General features: G+C 34.1%; 1 protein-coding gene across 1 annotated transcript in view; it reads left to right on the forward strand.

The window, feature by feature from the left end:
• The window catches only part of RHOJ (ras homolog family member J), a 138401-nt gene that overhangs the window by 70859 nt on the left and 41399 nt on the right, over nucleotides 1–26143 (forward strand). The window contains exon 2 of the mRNA XM_074290316.1: nucleotides 19847–19905. Coding sequence (XP_074146417.1) covers nucleotides 19847–19905 — 59 coding nt within the window. The remainder of the gene's footprint in view (nucleotides 1–19846; nucleotides 19906–26143) is intronic.

Here is a 26143-nt window from a genome sequence, read left to right on the forward strand (position 1 = left end):
AACTCTGAAATACTATAATAATGGTAATAGTTTGTTGTTGTCAATCTGTATCACCAAGTTACTGTCTGGCAATGATAATTCTCTGAGCCTACTATATCCTAAGTAGGTTCAAACAACGTTTATAAAGCAGGTGTACTGGCAAATGTTTAACAAACAGACTCTTATAATAAATGCACATATACACACTTTTAAGTTTAATCTGCATTAATAGCACTTTATTAAGTCTAAAAATCTACCAAAAAAAATAAAGCAAGCCTTAATTTTCAATGCTTACTGTTTTTGAAGTATATATGCTCATACTGAAAGAATAGGTTCTCAGAAGTATATTAGAGCTGGCTCCAGCACACCTCTTATTGGAAGGGACAACTAATTTCCATTATCATAATTCTCCTCTCTCTCCCACAATTATCGTTTATGATACTAAGAAAACTTCTTGAACAAAAAACAAAAAACAAACAAACAAACAAAGAAAAAAAAAACAGTGCTCCTTTTATTTGCTTTTTTCAGGAGTAGAGTGCAGGTTGCTCAAGAATTTCTTCTATCCCTCCAAAAATCTTGGAAGAAAATCAGGAGAAAGATTAGGAAACTGCTAGAAATGATGGCTCCATATAGAGAAACTTTACTTATTTTGTTTCTTTGTTTCTTTTCTTTTTTTTAATAAGTTCAATAAATTATGTTACCAAAGTATCCATGTCTTCTGCTTATGATGGATGTCATAATCAGAGAAAGGACATCACAGACATCTGGAATATTGATTCATGAGCAATATTTTCCTTTAGCTTACTTAATAAGATCCAAGCAGTTCCACTTATTTATTTACTTACAGTACTTAGAGCACCACTTACATATTTCATCTATACTATTTTCTTTCTATTTTTTTATCACATTTATCAGCACCCACCAACTTCTACTCCTTTTATCAAACTTTTCCCCAAATAGAAGCCTTACCTTCTAACAAATAGCAAAACAAGTCAAGCAAAACAAGGACACACACTGAAAAAGGTCTAAAAAGGTTTTTCATTTTATACATCTAGTCTATCATCTTTAACCAAGAAGTAGGAACTATTATTTAACCTCTCTGGGCCTTAGTTTCCTCAGTTATAAAATCAGGTTAAACTAGCTGTCCTTTAAGGTTCTTCATAGCTCTAAATATATGATTCTAGTGATGTCCATGGACCAAAAGGATATATACATTAAAGATTTTTGCATTATACTTCCAAATTGCTTTCCAAAATAGTTGAACCAATTCACAATTTTCTCAAGAATAGAGCTGGCTGCCTTTTAAAAAGATTTTTTAATTTTAATTTTAAAATTAGATTAGGTATTTGTTTTATATTTATTATTTTATTCAGGTCCAATTGTGAGCAATTAATATCGCTCCAATTATTTGTCTTCCTTTCTTTCTAGAAAAAGTTTTCATTCAAAAAATTCTTGCATGTGCATTTTATGCATTTACAACTATTTTGGTAAATAATTTTTGAATAACATTATGCTACCTCTTTCTGCTGAATATTTCTAGTAATACTGATTTTGTTGTGAAATTGTTTTATATCCTGCTACATTTTTGACATTATTGATGGTTTGTGCAGTTAAATAGGTCTCTAAGCAAATCATCATATCACCTGCAAAAAGTTATAATTTTTTCTTCTTTGCTTATGGTTATTCCCTTAAATCCTTTATCTTTCAATAGCTAGCATTTCTAGAATTATAATAGTTGTTCATCAAATTATATAGTTCCACAAGTAATGTGATGACAGTGGACAACCTTGCTTTATGTTTGATCATATTGGAAAGGCCTCTAGCTTTTCTCTGTTACAAATAATGCTGGCTCTTAGTTTTAGATATATACAGTTTGTTATATTAAAGTTCAATTTAGTCCTGTGCTCTTTATTATTTTAAAAAATTTATGTTCCATTAAAGTTCTTTCCCCCCTAGAAGAATATATTAAGTTTTTCAACATGTTATTCGTGGTTGTAAACTTCTTTATTTTGCCTTTTGGCCTATTCAAAGATTTCCTCTCTTTTTATAATACTCATTGCAGAATCTTATGTGATCCAACTGTGGTTCTTTTATATTTAAACTGTTTCTGGCAATTTACAGTACTTTTTCTCCATCCAGAAGCCTAAGATTTGGCTTCTGACATTTCTAAATTTTTTTCAACTTGGAGTTTCTTTCCAGAGGAAATTCAGGGCTTTTATCCACTTTCATTTTACTTTATATTCTGAGAGTTATGGTTAATTTTCTTTTATGACTTCTTGAAATGTGTGTTTTAAATTTAATCTTTTTAAAGGAATCTAACCATTTTAAAATTTTTCTCTCTTCATCTCATTTTCCAGATAAGTGTTTTTGATAATATTCTAAATTGTTTATCTGATTACTTTCTTCTAATATTTCTTGTTGCATCATTTAGTTCTTTCAGGAAGTTCACTGCTTAAAGAATCTTTTCTAACTTTTGTTCTAAACTTTTACCTCTGTAAATCTACCTCAGTAGCGTTACTTATTTTTTAATATCTTGATTTATTTCTTCCAGCTATCCTAGGAGTCCTTATGGTCAGACCATTCTTTTTTTCTAAGGTTTAATTTCTACAGATTTGGGGTTTCCCTCTTCTCTCTTGAGTTTACTTATCTTAGTTGATAATATTTTGTCAGTATTAAGAAGTTTTTTTAGTTTATTGATGTCTCCAGTCTTAGTTCCTGAATTAGGAATTTTTCCAAGCCCAAACTCTTCCCCTTTCATGCATATGAATGGAGTAATTAAACCCTAACTTTACTGCCACTGCAATTTTTTTGCCACTGCTTCTTCCTTGCCACAGTTCTATATAGGACAGCTAGTTCTTGGTCTCCTTTCTTGCCTTCTACTATAGTCCTAGGCCAAAACTGGGAGCTCAGCGAGAGCTACCCCTAATTTCTACCATTTGCTTCTTCCTCTGTCTTTAGGTGGCTCAATGGAGGCACTGATCTTGGACCTTTGTCTTGTCCTTATACTTAGTCACTAATTGACTAAAAGTTGACTGATAGGTCCAAACAGATTCTCAAATATTCAAAAAAAAAAATCAAAGGAGAAAGTGTGCTCTATTTAAAATGTGTGTGGAGGGTGTATCAGCTAAAAGAAACTGGAAATTAAAAGGATATTCAACAATTGAGAAATGACAGGATATGTTGTTATGACAGGATATATAGTTATGAAGAAGTACTGTTTTATTGTAAAAAATGAACAGATAGATGATTTCAAGACATGGAAAGACATAAGAAATGATACAGACTGATGTGAGCATAAATAGAACAATAATTCATACTATGAAATCAATATTAAAAAAATGAACAATTCCGAGAGTTTTATAAATGAATGAAGAGTATAAAATATGCAGAATCAATAGAACAATTTATATAAAACAATATTGTAAAAGTAAAATTTTTTGAAAGCTATAAAAACTATGGCCAATACAGTGACAATCATAATTCCAGAAGACCAAGAATGAAAGATGCTACACATTATACATAGATAATAAATTTATATGGAGATAAGTCAATAGGTGATTTATATGAATATTTATCTATGTGTGTGTGTATGTGGACACACACACATACACACACGTGTGCACACACACACACACACACACAAACACACACACTTGTGCTAAATTGTTTCTGCCATGCCCAACTCTCCTTAACCCTATTTGGGATTTTCTTGGCAAAGATAATAGATTAGTTTGCCACTTCTTTTCTTCCAGATCATTTTACAGATGAGGAAACTGATGCAAACAGGATTAATTGCCTTGCCCAGAGTCACATAACTAGTATCTGGAGCTGGATTTGAATTCATATTCTCCTGACTGCAGGGTTGATACTACTGAGCCACTTGTCTGCCTTGTCTTTGGGGCAATTTGTTTTCCTTGAGTGAATATATTTACTACAAGAAATTGAGAGGGAAGGAGCAGTTCGTTTCTGTCTTTTTTCAGTAAGATGGGATATGGGACTGAGAAAAAAGTAGATTTGTGCTCAATTTTTTAAAATAGAGAGATAGCAAGTATTGAAGATGCATGAACTTTCAGATGATGACACTATATTGTTAGTTTTATTTAATTGTTTTCTTTTGTTATAAGAGACTTCCCTTGAATCAGGAGTAATCTATAAATATTTGTAGTAAAAAACAAAACTTGTGGGCAAAAGGTCTTCTGCAGGGTGTCAGTGCAGACTGACCAAATGTCTTTGTTCCTCCTTTTGCCAAGAGCTGGCTCTATCTTCTTCTATGATTTTGAAAGTTTCCAATTAATATTGAAGACCATACAAGCTTCTTGGAGGGCCCCACTGTGAGTTAGCTCAATGTTTTGCTCCAATTTGTACCTTTGTACAGTTACCTACTTTAAAAAATTGGTTTTTTCCCTTGCTAGAGCTCCAACAGTCTCCAACAGGCTTTAAGATCATGTACTAGAGATTGCACATGTTTCCATCCCCCCATCCCTTTGCATTGTTCTACCCAGAGCACCTATAGGCTTCCAGCCACATTCTTCTTTTTTCCCTGAGGCAATTGGGATTAAATGACTTGCCCAAGGTCACACAGTTAGGAAGTGTTAAATGTCTGAGGTTAGATTTGAACTCAGGTCCTCCTGACTTCAGGGCTAGTGCTGTATCCACTGTGCCACCTAGCTGTCCCCCACCTTCTTTTAAATCCTAAAAAAGTTTACTAGGATTTTCCTTGATTTTAATTAGATATTTGCATCTTCTAAAGTTTTTGAAATCTTTGCTGGAGTTTTTTCTTTTTTTTTTTTTTTCTTGAGGCTGGGGTTAAGTGACTTGCCCAGGGTCACAAAGCTAGGAAGTGTTAAGTGTCTGAGACCAGATTTGAACTCCGGTCCTTCTGAATTCAGGGCTGGTGCTCTATCCACTGCGCCACCTAGATGCCGCTTTGCTGGAGTTTTTTGAGGGAACCTAAATTCAACCAGAAAGCGTTCAGGCTATCATCTTTGTCCACTTTTCCTTCCAATCTCCATGCCTAGATTTAGCAATATTCCTGGATCTATTCATACTTTTTGTTATCTCTAGTGTGCTGAGAATTAAAAAGAAACAGCTGACTAAACTTGTAGAATTTTGTGTAAAAAAAAAAAAAAAAAAAAACAATATGTTTGGGGTGAGATCTTGATGACACTTGAAGCAAAGTAAATAGATTTTAGTATCTCATACAATTCTTGGATATGACTTAATAATAAGTATTTGCATTTAAAATGTTTATAGATTCTTCAGGAGCCTTGTCACATATCTGGGTTGTAACAATTTTCTAGATAATGATAGTTGCCAAAAATCAGAACTTTTTGTAAATGAGACATAATGAAAATATGAACCTTTTGAGGGAAGAATACAAAAGAGAAGGCTCGTTTTTCCTGAGTGTATCCTAAGATCAAAGAATCATAGACTAGAAAGAAACCTAAGAGGTCATTTAGGCTAACCTTCTTTTGAATTAATAACAGCTTCCACAACATCTTGAGCAGTGATCATAAAGTCACTGTTGGAAAATCTGTAAGTCCAAGGAGCTTACAACCTTCTGGTGCAGGATTTTTTACTTTTGGATGATTCTAAGTATAAAGAAGTATTTTTCTCATACTAGTATAGTCAAAATCTACCTTTTTACAACTTTTCTATAATAGAATCAATTTAATTCCTTTTGAAGCTAACAATCATGTCCCTTCCTCAAATTCTTCTCTTGCCTTCCAAGTTCTTTCACCCAATCTTCTTATGGCATGGTTTACAAACAATCTTTCTGCTATCTATAAGATATGTGCTATTGTGGTAATGTTCTTCTTACAATGTCATGCCAGAACTGAACCAGGTTCTCTAGATGTAGTCTGAAGAAGATAAAGTACACTAGAACTCACAGTTTCCTTGTTATAGACATTATAATTCTATAGAGGCAAAATAGTTGAGTAGAAAAAAAGGTGTTTGAAGCCAGAAAGTTTGGATTTGAATCTTAGCCCTTTATCTTAAGTTACTTAACTGCTCTAAATTTCAATCTATAAAATTGGAATCTTGTACTACATGATTATGTAAGGCCCTAAGGCCTCTTTCATCTTTAACTATGTACTATATGTAAACAATGATAAACTTGAACCACATCAAATTAGCTTGAGAGAAGCAATTGTTCAATTTTCAACATGAACAGACAGAAAACAGCAAACATTACAAATTAAGGCTTAATTTATTGTTTTGTTTATTGTCTAGAAAGTGAAGAAGAAAATGTTAGAAATGCAGATTAATCTGAAAAACGTACCATTCTCTCTCTAAGGAGCCAGTTGTTAAACATTACCGAATCCACCTAATATTGCATTAATTTTTGAGGCTTCCATAAAAACTATGTACTCATATTGAATTTGTATTATGCTAAAACCTGCAAATCTTTTTTTCAGATGAACTGTTATCTAAGCTTTCCCTTTTCAATTTAATATTAGTGAAATTGATTTTTTTAACTCAAGTGTAAGATTTTACATTAATCTCTGTTAAACACCATCCTATTTGATTGAGCCTATGATTCTAACCAGTCAGTATCTTTTTTGTATCTTGACTCATCTAACATATAAATTATCTCTCCCTGCTCTATGTCATCTTCAGAATTTTATGAGCATAAAAATTATGCCTTTATTCACATCATTAATTAAATGCTGAACAATTCAGGATCAGGGCAGATACCTGAAGTACTCCATTTAGGCAAACTGTAATCAATTAATCATTACTCTTTAGATCTAGCCATCCAACTTACTCTGAAAATATCATCATTTGACCATAATTTGGCCTATGTCACTACGTTTCATCCACAAAGATCATAAGGGATTGTCAAATATTTTGCTGAAATGAAAGTAACCTTTTCCTCTACATTCCCTTGATCTTTTATTCTAGGAAAACTATCAAAAAAGTAAATTATAGTCTAGCAGAGTCTGTTTCTGATGTATCTCTATAGGATTATGTCTTCCCTTTAACAATGTTTACAAAGCATTCCATCACCAAATATATCAGGGAAGCTAAGTGATACAGTATATAGAATGCAAACATGGAGTCAGGAGTACCAAAGTTTAAATCCAGCCTCAGACTTACTAACTATGTGATCCTGGACAAGTCACTTAATCTTGTTTGCCTCAGTTTCCTCATCTGTAAAATGAGTTAGAGAAGGAAATAGTAAATCATTTTATAAGCTGAGAAAATCTCAAATAGGGATGCAAAGAGTCAGTCACAACTCAAACAAGTAACAACAACAGCAATACATCACAGAATCTTTACAGGAACTGAAGTCAATTGAAGTCAAGGTCATCTGGACATATCTTTAAGGAAGAAGGGAGAGAAGGAAGGGAGAGAGGGAAGAAAAGAGGGAGGGAGAGAGGAAGGAAGGAAAAGAGGGAAGGACGGAGTTTAGGAGAATATTTGTCTGTCTCCAGTCCCGAAGCACCTCTTAAATTCACCATTTTTTCCCAAAAAAATCACTGACAGCAATAACTTCTGAGTTCATCGAGCTTTCCAACATACAGTTCTTTTGTATATAGTGACCTAACATTAAGTACAACTAGTATACTACTAACAGTGTCATTTCTAAATTGAATTTCTACCTTCTAGGATTTCATCTCTCCATAAAGCTGTCAAAATAATCTTTCTATAGAACATCAAACCATGTTATCTAATGTTTAAAGATCTTCAATGACACCCTATTACCTCCAGGATACAATAAAGACCCCTCAACCATTTCTTACAGGAAACTTTTCTTGATCACCTTAGTTGATCCTCTCATTTGTTAACCTGAATATATGTGTGTGTATGTGTATTTGAAGGGCCTTACATAATGCCCTAAACTCTGATGAAACGTATCCTGTAACATGTAGATAATAAAGCCAAGATTTTGAAACAAATATTTGAAAAGGAGAGGCATCTCTAGCAATTCTACCAATACAGGTTTTGTTCCTTTGTCTTTTCTTCTTCCACTTAGCATCAAGAAGAGATCCAAAAATAATTTAAGATTGAGAAAACTGAGAGGCTTCAGATGCAGAAGGTTTCTGACAGTTCATTGAAAGGGAAATCTCTCCATTTCTTAAGCATTTCAGTTTAGCAATTGCAAACAGGAATTACAAAGACTTTCTATATCTAAAACAGAGACCTTGTCCCAAAGCAGAGAGTTTTAAGTTTAAATTATAAAGTCAAAAAATAAAAGTAAGCAAAAGGTAAAGTTTTTTTTTTTTAAATCTATAGCTACTGTTGAGATAGATGGCTACTTAGTATCTCAAAGGAAGTGGGTTCCTCAAGGTAGTATCCTCTCTTCAAGAGAAAACAGCTATCAAAATCTTGCCTTTCTGAAGCAACTAAAGTTTAAGTCTCTAGATTTTAAGTCAGAAGAGAAATGTCAAGTCTCAATCCACCTTTTATGAGAAAGAGAAAAGTTCCACAATGACAAGCCTAGAAGCATAGACTCATGATAGAAAGTGATCAATTGCTAGGAGACCAGCAGAGTACCATTAATACTGGTTCCTAAGACCTGCAAAGAGCATTGGCCAAGCAAAGTTTACAAATCAAGTCCAATATCCATCAGAGACTATTTGGCCAAAACTACATGCCACTTGAAACCAGTGGGAGGGCACAAACTCAGAAGCAGCAGTGTGCTCCTGTCACCAGAAAGCATCAATGACTCCACTCTAATGGAGAACTACTCTTCCTGCTGTATGCTCTAGCCACACTCATTTCTTACCTATATCTCTCTTCTCACATGCTCCCTAGATGTATCCGTTCTTTGTATTGAGAGCATGGAAGAATATTCCTAAGGTTTACAGAAAAAAAAAATTCTACTGCTAATTTCCTTAGTATATGATTTCATTAGATGTCTTTGCTTGTAACTAATTGTGCCAACTGACTATGAAAAGCAAATATATTAGTGAATGTGAGCTATGGAGTTTTTAAGTAGATGAGAGTCCAAGGAATAGGTTTAACTTAAAATAGTTTGTCTTAGAGCCTCACTTGCAGAGATGTTTGCATGCAACCTACTTAATATGTTTATATGTTCATATTTAACTTTTGAATTTTCCTATCAAAATGTAAGCTTCTTTGCAATATGTTTTGGATTTGGTGTTCTTTTTCCCTGTATATCTCTAAAACACAGCCAAGTATCTTAACCAGAGTAGATTAACAAATGCTTGTTGAATCAGGTAATATTAGATTATGTATTTCAACTCCAAGTTATATAATTCACCATTTTTGGTCAATATTCCTACTTTCAATCAGGGTGAATTTATTCTAATTTGTAGAGAATATAAAAATATTTTTGAATAGTTATGTTTCCTCATTATTTTAGATTGAGGGATATTTGACTTCTGGACATACAATTCTAATGTGAAATAGATGTAGGCAAAGTCTGAAAACTGCAATGAAAACCATGGGTCTAGGTCAGTTTATGGAATATTAAAAACTATTTTTCAGTGATAAATTCTGTGTGGGGTAATTAGTTGCTAAATGACATGCAGTTCTGTGAAAAATCCAAACAGATGGATAGACTTGGCTTTTCTCAACAATGTGCTAATCAAAGCAATTCTGATAGATTTGGGATGAAAAATTCAACCACACCTAGAGAGAGAACTATGGAGATTGAATGTCAATAGAAGCATAGTATTTTTGCTTTTTTGTTTGTATGTGGTTTTATTTCTTGGACAATATGGAAATGACAAATATGGAAATTTTTTTTTAAGGATTGCACACATTTAAGCTAGATCAGATTGCTTGCTATCTTGGGGAAGGGGGGAAGTAAGTGAGGAGGAAGAAAAAATTAGAACACAAAGGTTTGGGTTTTTTTTAATAGTTTTTATTTACCAGATATATGCATAGGTAATTTTACACCATTGACAATTGCCAAACCTTTTGGTCTAAATTTTCCCCTTCTTCCCCATCCCCCCCCCCCGATGGCAGGTTGACCAATACATGTTAAATATGTTAAAGTATAAATTAAATACAAAAATGTATACATGTCCAAACAATTGTTTTGCTGTACAAAAAAAAAATTGGACTTTGAAATAGTGTACAATTATCCTGTGAAGGAAAATCCAAAATGCAGGCAGACAAAAATAGAGAAATTGGTAATTCTATGTAGTGGTTCATAGTCATCTCCCAGAGTTCTTTCACTGGGTGTAGCTGGTTCAGTTCATCACTGCTCTATTGGAACTGAGTTGGTTCATCTCATTGTCGAAAATGGCCACATCCATCAGAATTGATCATATAGTATTGTTGTTGAAGTATACAAAGATCTCCTGGTCCTGCTCATTTCATTCAGCATCAGTTCATGTAAGTCTCCCCAGGCCTTTCTGAAATCATCCTGTTGGTCATTTCTTACAGAACAATAATATTCCATAATATTCATATACCACAATTTATTCAGCCATTCTCCAATTGATGGGCATCCACTTAGTTTCCAGTTTCTGGCCACTACAAAGAGGTCTACCACAAACATTCTTGCACATACAAGTCCTTTTCCCTTCTTTAAGATCTCTTTGGGATATAAGCCCAATAGTAACACTGCTGGGTCAAAGGGCATGCACAGTAGAACACAAAGTTTTACAAAATATATATGGAAAACTATCTTTACATGTATTTGGAAAAATAAAATACAATTTTAAAAATCCATACAGATGCATCAAAAACTATCAACTATTATGCAATATAAAGGAGAAAACAAGGGAAATTGAAGTGGAGAGTTGCCTAGTTGACATAAGTTTAGTTGTTTAAATGAGACATTCTGCTGCTTCAGGGAAATGTATAGACCTCAGGCCAATGGGAACTGAGCTCAGCTCATGATAAGAAATGCATCCACAAGGAAACTGTCAGGTTTTATTTTCAAATGTTGTTCTGAAGAAGTGAAAGCTTATATTGCAACATCAAAGGGCAGCTTTTACCCCTCCAAAAAAATAACAAACATCTGCTGCTCAGAGACTTTTTGCAAGGAAGGAAAAAAAAGCCTTCTCAGCTTTACATTCAAGTATTGGCAGAGGTCAGAGAGAAATGTATTTGGAGAAGCATATGGAAAAGGAGAATTTGTAAGAGTATACACCATGAGGAGTATATACACTATTCTTCCTAAACAAGCTAATCATCACCTTTCTTTTTACATCAGACCTGAAACTAAATCATTCTTTTAAGTTAGACTGGGGAAAAGAGGACTGATGTTTCCATCCTTAAGGCTGCTGTGTTTCATTCCATTCAGCAAATGCTACACAAAACATATGATTAGGGAGATCAAAAAGATGAATTAGACACAATTTCTTCCATCAAGGAGTTCACAATCTAAGAATAGAGACTAAGACAAGAACACAAATAATTTGAACAAAATAAATGCAAGGCAGACTGTGATTCATGCTGTAAAAGAGGAATCAAATAAGGAAATATCTTTTTTTAAATTAATTTTATAATTATAATTTTTGACAGTATATATTCATGAGTAATTTTTTACAACATTATCCCTTGTATTCATTTTTCCAAATTTTCCCCTCCCTCCTTCTACTCCCTCCCCTGATGACAGGCAATCCTATACATATTAAATGTGTTACAGTATAACCTAGATACAATATATGTGTGTAAATCCAATTTTCTTATTGCACGGTAAGAATTGGATTCCAAAGGTATAAGTAACCTGGGTAGGAAGACAGTAGTGCAAACAGTTTACATTCAATTCCCAGTGTTCCTTCTCTGGGTGTAGTTGTTTCTGTCCATCATTGATCAACTGGAAGTGAATTGTATCTTCTTTATGTTAAAGGTATCCACTTCAATCAGAATATGTCTTCATACAGTATTATTGTTGAAGTATAGTGATGGTTCTGCTCATTTCACTCAGCATCAGTTCATGCAAGTCTCTCCAAACCTCTCTGTATTCATCCTGCTGTTCATTTCTTACAGAGCAATACTATTCCATAACGTTCATATGCCATAATTTACCCAACCATTCTCCAATTGATGGACATCCATTCATTTTCCAGTTTCTAGCCACTACAAAAAGAGCTGCCACAAACATTTTGGCACATACTTTCCTTTTCCCTTCTTTAATATTTCTTTGGGATATAAGCCCAGTAGTAGCACTGCTGGGTCAAAGGGTGTGCAGAGTTTGATAACTTTTTGGGCATGGTTCCAAATTGCTCTCAAGAATGGCTTGATTCTTTCGCAACTCCACCAACAATGCATCAATGTCCCAGTTTTCCCACATCCCTCCAACATTCATCATTACCTTTTCCTGTCATCTTAGCCAATCTGACAGGTGTGTAGTGGTATCTCAGAGTTGTCTTAATTTGCATTTCTCTGATCAGTAGTGATTTGGAACACTCTTTCATATGAGTGGATATAGTTTCAATTTCATCATCTGAAAATTGTCTGTTCATATCTTTTGACCATTTATCAATTGGAGAATGGTTTGATTTCTTATAAATTAGAATTAATTCTCTATATTTTTTGGAAATGAGGCCTTTATCAGAACCTTTAATTGTAAAAATATTTTCCCAATTTGTTACTTCCCTTCTAATCTTGCTTGCATTAGTTTTGTTTGTACAAAAGCTTTTTAATTTTATGTAATCAAAATCTTCTATTTTGTGATCAATAATGATCTTTACTTCTCCTTTGGTCATAAATTCCTTCCTCCTCCACAGATCTGAGAGGTAGACTATCCTTTGTTCCTCTAGTCTATTTATGATCTCATTATTTATGCCTAAATCATGGACCCATTTTGATCTTATCTTGGTATATGGTGTTAAGTGTGGGTCCATATCTAATTTCTGCCATACTAATTTCCAGTTTTCCCAATAGTTTTTTTCAAATAATGAATTCTTATCCCAAATGTTGGTATCTTTGGGTTTGTCAAATACTAGATTGCTATAGTTGTACCTTATTTTGTCCTGTGTACTTAATCTGTTCCACTGATCGACAAGTCTATTTCTTAACCAATACCAAATGGTTTTGGTGAATGCTGCTTTATAATACAGCTTTAGATCAGGTACAGCTAGACCACCTTCATCTGACTTTTTTTTTTCATTACTTCCCTTGAAATTCTCGACCCTTTGTTGTTACATATGAATTCTGTTGTTATTTTTTTCTAGGTCATTAAAATAGTTTCTTGGGAGTCTGATTGGTATAGCACTAAATAAATAGATTAGTTTGGGGAGTATTGTCATCTTTATTATATTCACTCACCCTATCCAAGAGCAATTAATGTCTTTCCAATTATTTAAATTTGACTTTATTTTTGTGGCAAGTGTTTTATAATTTTGCTCATATAATTCCTGACTTTTCTTTGGTAGATGGATTCCCAAATTTTTTATACTCTTGACAGTTGTTTTGAATGGAATTTCTCTTTGTATCTCTTGCTGTTGCATTTTGTTGGTGATGTATAAAAATGCTGAGGATTTATGTGGATTTATTTTGTATCCAGCAACTTTGCCAAAGTTGTGAATTATTTCGAATAACTTTTTATTAGAATCTCTGGGGTTCTCTAAGTATACCATCATATCATCTGCTAAGAGTGATAGTTTGATTTCCTCATTACCTAGTCTTTTTCCTTTAATCTCTTTCTCGACTCTTATTGCTGAGGCTAGCATTTCTTTTTTTATGTTTATTGTTTTATTTATACAATATAACATAACAACATAAAATGATATAGCATAACATAGATAACTAATATCATTTAAGAAAAAAGTTTAGTATCAATAAATCATACCTATTATATGAAAATATCTCTCCATAGCTTCAGAACCTAACTGTACTCTTTTTTAAAAATTAATTTTATAATTATAAAATTTTTTTGACAGTACATATGCATAGGTAATTTTTTACAACATTTTATTTGGAAGATAAAAATAATCTGGGGAGAAAAACAAAAAAATGCTAACAGTTTACACTCATTTCCCAGTGTTCCTTTTCTGGGTATAGCTGATTCTATCCATCATTGATCAATTGGAATTGGATTAGCTCTTCTCTATGTTGAAGATATCCACTTCCATCAGAATACATCCTCATACAGTATCATTGTTGAAGTATATAATGATTTCCTAGCCACTACGAAAAGGGCTGCCACAAACATTTTGGCACATACAGGTCCCTTTCCCTTCTTTAGTATTTCCTTGGGATATAAGCCCAGTAGTAGCAATGCTGGATCAAAGGGTATGCACAGTTTGATAACTTTTTGGGCATAATTCCAGATTGCTCTCCAGAAAGGTGTATTCTTTTGCAACTCCACCAACAATGTCCCAGTTTTCCCACATCCCCTCCAACATTCATCAATATTTGTTCCTGTCATCTTAGCCAATCTGACAAGTGTGTAGTGGTATCTCAGAGTTGTCTTAATTTGCATTTCTCTGATCAGTAGTGATTTGGAACACTCTTTCATATGAGTGGAAATAGTTTCAATTTCATCATCTGAAAATTGTCTGTTCATATCCTTTGACTGTAACGAGCTGTCGTCTCCAGAAGCCCTTTTCGTAGTGGCTAGAAACTGGAAAATGAATGGATGCATTTCATCCCTAGTTTCATATCTTTGCATGTTCTCTGTGCATGGAATTCATTCTCTCCTTATTGCTACCTCCTACAATTACTCTCTTCCTTCAAGACAAGGCTCCAAATCACTACTGATCAGAGAAATGCAAATTAAGACCACTCTGAGATACCACTACACACCTGTCAGATTGGCTAAGATGACAGGAACAAATAATGACAAATGTTGGAGGGGATGTGGGGAAATTGGGACACTAATACATTGCTGGTGGAGTTGTGAAAGAATCCAGCCATTCTGGAGAGCAATCTGGAATTATGCCCAAAAAGTTATCAAACTGTGCATACCCTTTGACCCAGCAGCGCTACTACTGGGATTATATCCCAAAGAAATACTAAAGAGCAGAAAGAGACATATATGTGCCAAAATGTTTGTGGCAGCTCTTTTTGTTGTAGCTAGAAACTGGAAGATGAATGGATGTCCATCAGTTGGAGAATGGTTGGGTAAATTGTGGTATATGAAGGTTATGGAATATTATTGCTCGGTAAGAAATGACCAGCAGGAGGAATATAGAGAGGCCTGGAGAGACTTAAATCAACTGATGCTGAGTGAAATGAGCAGAACCAGAAGATCACTGTACACTTCAACAACAATACTGTATGGGGATGTATTCTGATGGAAGTGGAAATCTTCAACATAAAGAAGATCCAACTCACTTCCAGTTGATCAATGATGGACAGGGGTAGCTGCACCCAGAGAAGAAACACTGGGAGGGGAATGAAAATTGTTAGCACTAATATCTGTCTGCCCAGGTTGCATGTACCTTCGGATTCTAATGTTTATTGTGCAACAAAAAAATGATATTCGCACACATGTATTGTACCTAGACTATATTTTAACACATGTAAAATGTATGGTATTGCCTGTCGTCGGGGGGAGGGAATAAAGGGAGAGGGGGTAATTTGGAAAAATGAATACAAGGGATAATATTATAAAATATATATATATATATATAATTTAAAAAAAAAAAAAGACAAGGCTCAAGCACCATCTTCTATATGAATTCCTTCCTGATCCCTCTTCAAATGCTAATGTCTTCACTCCCAAAACATCTTATATTTAACTAGTATACATTTATTTCTATTTATTCTCTTTATGTTAATTCTATATATAATCATATAAATGTGTATGTATGTGGGATCTATATAGGTATAGTAGATATATGTGTACCTTCTCTCCCAAACCAGAATATAAATTCCTTCAGAATAGAAATTGTTTTATTTTTTGTATTCTCAAAGCCTAACATAGTGCCTGGTTCATAATGGGAGCTTAACAAATGTTTGTTGTATAACTGAAACAAGGTTTGAAAGATAAGTTAAATTCACATCATGAAGGATCTTGGTGTAAGGTTAAAGAGATTTTACTTTATTCAGTAGACATAGAAAAACCAAGAAAGTTAATAAGTAGGGTGATAAAATCACAGTAAATGAATAAACAGGCAATGTGTACATCAGTGATGTCAAACTCAAATAGAAACAGAGGTTGCTGAACCATAAGGATTCCTACATATGCACATTGACTTAAAAAACCACATGTTAATATTATCTATATTTTATTATGTTTTTATTTTGTTAAATATTTCCCAATTATGTTTTAATCTGGCTAATACGGAAATATGGTTTATATAACTGCATGTGTAAAGTTTATATAAAACTATTTGCTTTGTCAAGGAAGGAGGGAATTTGGAAAATTATTTTTAAATGTTTTTAAATTGCTTTATATGTAATTGAGAAAAATAAAATAAAAGCATTCTTTTAAAAAATGTTAAAGTTATAAAGAACCTTGGAGGTATGAAGTCCAATACAATCAATTTATAGATCCAACTTTGTGATTGGATTATCATTGGCAACATGGACCAACCATCTGAGCTAAATACTCCATCTACCCTCTGGATGAAATACTAGAAAATACAGAACCAAAAGAGAAACAGAAGGAAAGATAGGATTTAATGGATTGAAAGGAAAACATTCATTTTACATACTTAACAGGTCTCAGACAATGCTTCACACTTTGTTGCAAGAACCATTATTGCCATTAGTGGGCCATTAGAGAGCTTCAGTTCAAAACCTCCTTGAGCAAGAAAATAACTTTAGTAGCTCTAAGAGCCTGGGGCTGATCTGGGATTGCAATCTGTCTTCTTTCTGCCTGCCAGCTCTGTCTGCTCCACTGATTTCTCTGAAGTCAATGTGCCAGATTGCTCAAATTTCATTTCACTATAATCTGATGCTATTCCTTCTGCTTGACTAAACTTTGGGTGCTCTCTTGCCATTGAACAGAAGGTAAGCCCTAGAGATGAAAACACTGAGGTTTTGGGCAAAATGATAAAAATTTACATTTCTAAAGCAATCTAAAGTTTGTAAAGCACTTTCCTCAAAACTACCTTATGTGGTATGCAGTCCAATGATTACTATCCCCATTTTACAGATGATGAAACTGAGGTACAGACAAATGAAGTGAATTACCCATGATAACACTGCTAGTAAATGCATAAAGTCAAATTTGGGTCTTATGCTAAATCTGTCATTTTATCCTCAAAATATTCTGATACTTCCAAACAAGAAGCAAGTATCACAACCTTAACCCTCTGAGAGTAAACTCATGTTAAATACTGGAGATAAGGCTTTTAAGTCTGGATGGGGCCTTAGAGATCACATAATCTTAGAAGAGCTGCAAGTCTAGGTTAGATTTCAATTTACTATTTCTATAGTAAACTATAGTTTACTATCTCTAAGGATTTAATCACAGTGCACTATCACATGGAATATTATAAAAATAATCTAATCAATAAAGTCCAATGAAAATATAAAATTAGAATCACAAAATCACAGAATATCAGAACTAGAAGGAACCTGAGAGTGCATCTGGTACATTTGCCTTATTTAACTAATAGGCCCAGAGAGATGAAATTATTATTCCAAGGTCATATGCTAAATAAGTGACAGAATGGGAATAGTACTCAACTTTTTTCCATGGCATTTCATTGGTTCTTAATGTTTTTGTGTCATGGACCCTATTTTTACAAAATAGGCCAAAGCCTATGGACCCTTTCCTATAATCACATTTTCAAATAATTGAAGAAAAAATTAAGTATTTTCTTTAGAAGTTGGTAAAATTAATGATGTAATTGTTTTGCCATCCACATTCACAGATTCCATGAAATCTATCCATAGACCCCTGAAGAATCATTCTATTTAGACATTATGAATGGCTCTGTGGAATATGGCTTTGATCTAGCGCTAAAGCCACTGTTTTTTATGAAGCATTTTGATGAAAATGTGGCAAGTTGAAGTCATGTCAACAGCACCAAAGGGAAGAAAAGACATTACTATTAAACTACCAATGGAGATTATGTTCAAAAGTTCAGCAGTAAAGGAAGAAAATGTTAGAGAAATTGAAAAGTAGCTACTGAACAAGGAGTTGTATAAGATCTCCCTGACAAGGCTAATTTTTCTACATGTGCCCTTGATCCCTTCTCCTCCCATCCTGGGAGTTACTTCTATCAAGCCTTCCCTCTTTTTTCTATACTTTTTCATCTTTTCATATCTAATGACCCCTTCCCAGTTGTCTTACAACCATGTCCAATTCTCTATCATCCTCAAAGAAAACTTTCATTTGAGCCTCACATCCCTTTAAACTACAGTTCTATATCAGTTCTTCCTTTCAAAAGCAGACTTTGGGTATCACCAAGCACTATCACCAATTTACTTCTCATCTTCTTACAATTTGATTTTTCTCCTCTTTACCTCATCATACTACTCAAATACCTTTATAATGACCTTTACTTTTTCTTCATCATCCTTGATCCTCTACAAAACCTATACACACACATACACTCATACATACACATATCTCCTTCCTAGATATCTTGTCCTCCCTTTGTTTCCATGGCACTCCTGAATTTCTTTTGTTAGATTATATTCTTTTCCCACCCCTTAAACTAGTTTCTAACCCAAGATTCAATCCTATATCTTCTTCCTTATTTATCTTCTATTCTCTCTGGGAGTCTCATCAATTCCATGAGTTCATTTATCAATTTTGTATATATGACTCTCTTATCTACATACTCAAGCACAAACTTTCTTCAGAACCAGACTCTTACGTTACCTTCAATCATCTCCACTTAGATAATTTATTTCCTTTCCCCCTAACTCACCCTTTCTCCAGTCCCCACTTTTAATATGAGTACTACCAAGCTTTCAGTCATATTGCATATTCTTCCCTTTCCCTTATCCCCAGAGCATCTAAATCTGTACCCTTGGAAGATAAAACTGTTACTGTCAAGCAGTTTTCCTTAGCCCACAAATAAAAATATTTTACTATCAATTCGGCTGCTCATTTCATTTGACCTTCAGAGTTAGTGTTAGGATTAAGATTAGGGTTAGGGTTAGAGTTAGGATTAGGATTTGACCTCCAGTCTTGAGGAACTACTGGTAGATGAGATTCTCCCTGAGTAATTCAAAGACTCCAGGCTGAGAAATTCTCCCAACAAGGATAAATTCACATTCGTTGTTTTATTCCCCACATTTGAAGAATGTCTTGTACTTAAGGAGGTACTTAACAAATGTTTGTTGAATTGAACTGTGAGCTTCATAGTGTTTCACAAATGGTTGCTATTCAAATAGATAGTTTTCTAATAGAATTATCTTTTCTTTATGGAAAAAAGATACAAATATAAACTCTTTTCCTCAAGGCTCTATTATCATTTCAAAGCCTCACAAAAAAAAATCAAGAAAGACTTTTAACAACCAGGAATGTTGTTTATTCAGCTTCACATTCTTAAAAAGGTAATCTCCCAAAAAAGTTAAGAGAAGACTTGGAGATGATCAAGGTTACCCTTCTGATAGCATGCTGAGAGGTGCTCTGCTCTAGATCATATACAGAAGTTATTCAAGCTGTTTCTTGTTTTCTTGAACCAGTCAAGTAAAACAAAATAAAAAGAAAGGAAAAAAGCCATCAATATAAAGCTTTCAGGGTCCAAAGTTTTGTTTTTTTTTCCTTCAGGAAGGCTGGTATTTCTAGTGACTAATGAGGATCGGTCATTCAGTGGCCTCCTGAGGGTCCCTAGATGGTTGGCAGTACCAATAAGATTCATTGCCTCGGTTGAGAAGGTTGGACTTTCCTAGGACCATCTGCTCTCACTTGTAGCTCAAAGCTGCCTTCCATTTGAGATTGCTGCTGTAAACTCAATTTAAAATATACATGGGTAAAATATATGCTGATCCTACCTGTCTGGAAAGAGATTGGCATAGAAAAACAATTTCTGCTGGTCAATTCCTTAATTTTATGAATTCTTTTTTTTTTCTTTTTCCTTAGTTACTGTGACGGTGGGAGGCAAGCAGCACTTACTTGGACTATATGACACAGCAGGACAGGTATATTTGAATTTCTTGATTCTTTATATGGGGGGAAGGATTGTATTATGCCATTATTAGTCACATAAGTATAGACAGCCCTTTCCAAGGAAGGTAAAAAAGAGTAAATATTACCTTTTTTCCAGTGTTTTTCCATGTATTAACTTCTTTGCTGTAGGCAAAGTAGGCATTCCAATTCTTATCTCAGTTCCTTGGCAATGGTGGTCCACTATGCCTGGAATGCACTCCCTCCTCACCTATCACATCTTGGAATTCCTCTCTCCAAAACTCATTTCATGCTATCATCTCCTATAAGAAACATTTCTCATATGGCAAATAAAGCAGTGCAGTGGGTAAAGCACTGATCCTTAGTCTGGAAGACCTGAGTTCCAATCCAGCTGCAAATACTTATTAACCATATGACCCTGCAAGTCGCTAAACCCTTCTTTGCTTCAGTTTTCTCATCTCTTAAATGGGGATAATGGTTGTATTTATTGTAAGAATAAAATGAAATATTTATTTGCAAACATTAGAGCACTATAAATGCCAGTTATCATTATTATTGTTGTTGTTATGATTAATATGATTTGTATTTCCTAATGCCCTTGTTAGTGCTCTTTCCCATCTCCTTACTTTTTCTTGTATATACTTATCTATTAACATGTATTCCATTAGTAGAGTATAAATTTATTAGAGTTAGGAACTGTTTTCATTTTGCCTTTATATTCTCAGCACAGACTGAAATATTTTGCACATTTCACACAATTAACAAATGTTTATTCAATTGAAGTGTGATAGCTAGTGCTCACAAAGGATGTTTGAAATTGGAGCAGTTTTGTTTGGTTGGTTTTTGCTGGTTAAATGTTGTCTTTATTAACAAATAACATTACCAAGATCATTAAGATTGGGGTCAGGAAACTGAGTGAAGAGAGCTATTTGCTGTTTATGCTAAATATAAATGAAAGCAAGGTAGGGATAATGAATAGAAGAGAGCAGTAGTCAGCTTCATTTCTGCTGCCTCATCAAGGAAGAACATTGGATAGAAAACACTATGGAGACTGAACAGGGATTGAAACATTATTTTTACCTTTTTTTTTTTGTTTTCTTGCCTTTTCTTTCTCATGGTTTTTCCCTTTTGTTTGATTTTTCTTTCACAACATGACAAATATGGAAATGTTGTCCAAGTATAACCTATATCAGATTATTTGCTGTCTTGCAGAAGGGGGAGGAAAGGAAGAAACAAAAAAAAATTTTGACTCAAAATCTTACAAAAATGAATGTTGAAAACTCTTTGCATATAATAAGAAAAATTAAATACTATTGAGTAAAAAAAAAAAAGAATAACACTGGAGAAGAAAAGAGGGATAAGATTGGAAAGGAAGATGGAATATTTTGATTGACAGTCCCCCTTCATTTCCTGGAAGTGGAGGGAGATGATGAAAATTCTTTCAGAGAAGTGGTGAGGAAATGATCCTCATGGACCATCATCCCTTTCCCCTGGAATGACTGATAACACCTCCTCTAGGTTTATATTTGGTACATTACAGAATCAATCCCACTGACATACATTTAAAAAACCAAACTAATGAGTAAGTGTTGTGAATATTATTATTCCCATTTTATAGATGAGGAAATTGAGGCTCAAGAATAAAAACTAGACAAAAAATCTGGGACTCAAATTAAGGTTCTTTAAAGATGAAATAGAATCCACTGTTAATGTCACTGTCCCATCATAGCTTACAAGGAGAGCATTCTTATGAGATAATATCCTTTTATCAAAATGAAATAAATAACTAATACTATTTCATAATCTGATAAATTACTTTGGATCATCTCATGTGTTCATTGGTAAACTAATATTGTTCTTTGGCTGATGGGCAGAAAAAGCATGAATACATGAAATCCAAAGATAATACTAGATTATTTGGTTATAGACTTCTGCTACCAAAACTTCTTTCTAGAACTAAGAACAGAGTGAACTTGATTGGTTTGGATTTATCTTCCTTTATCCCTCCTTTTCACTTCACATCACTCAGGTGCCTTCTACAATTATTTCCTCAATTTTTGGCTCATATGAACAGGTAGGTGGCCCATTTCCTTGCATAGGTAAACCCTCTACATGCACAAATACATTCCATCCACTCTTCTCCAGCATATTGTCCCATTAGTCCCTACTCTATCATAAATTTTCAGTCTTTTCCTATCTATTAGCTATTTACCTACTGTCTACAAACACACCATGTTTCCTCTATTCTCAAAACACCTTCACTTGATCCACCCATCCCTGCTAGCCATAGTCCGATATCTTTTCTCCTTCTATGGTTGAACTCCTTGAGAAAGTTGTCTGCAATTAGCTCTTCCACTTCCTTTTTTTTCATTCTCTCTTTAATTCAACTGTTACTTTTCTTAACTAATAATGGCAGCTCTTTCCAAAGTTAATGATTATTTCTTAATTACAAATCTAATGACCTTTTCTCAGTCTTTATCCTTCTTGACATCTCTGAAGTTCTTGACACAATTGATTACCTTATTCTTGATGTTTTCTCTTCTCTCTAGGTTTTCATAACTTTTCTCTCTCCTAGTTCTGCTCCTATTTGTCAAACTATCCTAACTCCTTTACTGGATCTTTAATTAGGTCATTTTCACTAACACAGAATATCTTCTTTCTCTATACTATTTCACTTAGTAATTCTATCAATTCCCATGGATTCAATTATCCTTTCTATAGATAATTCCCAGATTTCCTTATCTGAGCTTTATCCACTTATTTCCAAATGCCTTTTGAATGTTTTGAACTAGATGTTCTGCAAACATTTCAAACTGAACATTTACAAAACTGAACTCGTTATCTGTCCCATCCCATCATCAGCTTTCTCTCTAACTTTCCTATTATTATGGTAAGAATTACCACAATGAGCTCCCTTGATTCCTCACTCTCTCCCCCACCCTCCCCACTTTTATATCCAATCTGTCATCAATTGCTATAGATTTTATTTTCATAACATCTCTCTCATGTATGCCTTCTTCTTCCCTCTGACACTATCACTCTTACAAAGGCTCTCATCACTATATGCCTGAATTATTGCAATAACCTACTAATTGATCTTCCTGCCTTAAGTTTCTTTCCATTCTCCACTCAATTAAACTCAGCTAAAGTAGAGGTCTGAGATTCCCACCCCATTCAATAAATCCCCATGGCTTTCTATCGCCTTCAGGATCAAATATAAAATTCTCTGACTTTTCAAATTCTTTTATAACCTGCTCCCCTTCTTCTCTATTATATCTCCTCTGTTATATACTTTGATTCAAAGACACTGGACTCCTTGCTTTTCCTCACACAGCAACCCATTCCCCAACTGCAGGCATTTTCACTTGGCTGTGCTCCAGGCCTGGAATTTTATCTCTCCTCATCTCTTCTTAATTTCTCTGGCTTCCTTATAACCTCATCTAAAATGTCATGTCTTACAAGAAACCTTTCTAGATCCCTTATGTTATATATGTGTATGTATGTGTTATATCTGTACATGTGTATATGCTCATTAATATATATGGTATGCATATGTGTATGTATATGTTATATATGTGTGCATATGTGATATGTATATATAATTATATTATTGTATTTATATATGACATGTATGTGTGTATTGAATAAATGGTATGTATGTATACATATAGTGCACCTATGTGTATGGCATGCATGTGTATATTTGTATTGTGATTATATTCATGTGCATGTATTTATATACACATATATATGTATTGTGCATGTGTTTTTGTGGTATGTTTTGCGTGTGTATGCTTGTGTTTGTAGATATTGTATGTATATTGCATGTATCTATTATATATGTATATATAGTATGTGTATATAATTATATATGTGGTATATATGTGTGTATGTGTATATAGTCTGTATAGACTGTGTGATATATTCATGTGTGTATGTATATGCTTGTGTTTTCTATATGGCATGTATATGTGCGTGTGTATATTGTCTATGTATGCATATATGCTATTTGTGTATAATTGTATATGTGGTATATATGTGTGTATATAGTATGTATATATGTGTGATGTGTTGTATGTATTGTGTGTGATGTGTATTGTGCATGTATATGAGTGATATGTTCATGTGTATATTATGTGTGTGTAACTTGATTGTTTGTAGGTGTTTTCATGTTATCTTCCCCATTGGATTGAGCTCCTTGATAGCAGGGACTGTCTTTGTTCCCCTTATATTCCTTTGTATCCCAGCTACTTAGCACATAACAGGCACTTGATATTGATCTGACTTCCTCTTCCCACCCTCACTCAATAAGCATTTTCTAAGCACCTTTCAAGTGCCAAGTATTATAGTAATCACTGAGGATAAACCAGAAGTGAACCAGAAACAATAATATTTAATGTTAGCAGAGTAGCTAAGTGTACTGTGGATAGAACACTGGCACTTGAGTAAAGAGACATGAATTTAAATCCAGTCTCCCCCCAAAAAAATTGCATTATATGTATATACATATACATACAAACACACATATATGCATATATACATATAGGTATGTATATTTTTTTAATGTTAGCATCTAACTTGACATGTCCAAAAGTGCCTCCTTATTTTTATATTGTATTGACTATTTGTAAAATTCAGACTCTCTTTTAAGAAATACCTCTTTTCTTAACAGTTTGGTTAAAGGGCTGTGTATGAAGGAGAATGGAAGGGAGACACCAGGGAGGAAGTAATGGAGAGAACACAGAGAAGAAATTTAATTCACTTAAAGCAGTTTATGGCTGTGGCCCAATTTCTAGCTTAGGTTTTGTTTTTTGTTTTGTTTTGTTTTCTTAACTGTATGTCGTGGTTCACTTATTTAGGTCAGAATCAACAGACTATTTAGTCTGTCCAAATCCATACATCTTATGTCCTTTGGAGTAAGTATTTAACTATGCTTTTCCTCCACCAAGAGTTCCCTGGTAATTGTTATTTGCAGTCTCCTATATACTCACCTCAGCCTTTTTTTGTTTTGTTTTGTTTTTCACAATTAGCTACCATTGTGCTTTTTTCTGCTCACACTATAAAGTCTCTTAGGAGAAGAGGGAAGAGACATCAATTAAAACCTGCGTATCCATTCTGTGAAGAGAACTATATCAAGAGATATCCTGAATGGTTAAAGAGGTGGAAATCTGAATGGATTGCACAAATCCAAAGAACAGGGATACAGACATACAGATGTGGAGAAACTTTAGAGTGAGAAAAGACATTGGAGCTCATCTTTTTATACATTAAGAACCTGGGCCCCAAAGACAGAAGTGACTTGCCCAAAATTGCATAGCCAATAAGGCACTGAACCTAGTTCTTCTGAATGTCAATAGTCCTTCCAAGGCACCAACCGGTACTGTAGTGAGTTTCTCCCATGGAGGGAGATGGCAAAAGGGAGAGAGCAGAGAAGATAAAAGACAAAGGAACCCCCCCAGCTCACAGGAACTAAATATGTATATGCCCTACTTCCTATTTGGTCCAAAGTTCATATATTTAGCAGAAAGTAGTATTTGATTCTTTGAATGGAAGAACACCTACTCTAACTCAGTAGAACAGTTATTAAGAATTTCAATTGAACAACTATGTTCTTTGTAGTACCCAAAGGGAAGGTTGTATTGGTAAATATTTAACAACTAGCTCTGCACTTTTAAGTTTATTTCTTTTATTATTCATTACTCATCTCTTCTTCACTACTATCTTAAGTCTATACAATAAATAAAACAATAAATGGATCTCTGAATTGTAGCCTTTGCTGATTTCTAAGGTGTAAATGACGTGGATAGGATGGTACAGCTGGACTCAGGAAGGCCTGGGTTCAAGTCTTGCCTTTGACTTGTATTGACAGGGTGACAAGAGTCACATCAATTACACTCAGTGCCCCTAGGCAATTCTGTAAGGCTACAACTGGCAGAACTCACTTGTATTGATAAAGGGAGTTTCCTCACCATCACAGACCTAGTTCCCCCTCCCCCCAAAAAAATCTTATTTTCAGCCTTATATTCAACCAATCAGTAAGCATTTATCAAGTCTCAGCTGTGTAGCAGTCACTGTGTTAAATGCTGGCAATATAAAGAAAGGAAAAGTTATTCCTTATTCTAGAGTCTAATGGAGGAGATAACATGATATGTATAAACAAGCTAGTTTATATATAAACAAGTTATACATGAGATAAAATCAGACCCAAAGAATATATTTGTTAGTCTTAAGAATGTCATTACAGGCTAGTTT

The sequence above is a fragment of the Sminthopsis crassicaudata genome, chromosome 2, assembly GCF_048593235.1.
Source record: "Sminthopsis crassicaudata isolate SCR6 chromosome 2, ASM4859323v1, whole genome shotgun sequence".
NCBI classification, from domain to species: Eukaryota; Metazoa; Chordata; class Mammalia; order Dasyuromorphia; family Dasyuridae; genus Sminthopsis; species Sminthopsis crassicaudata.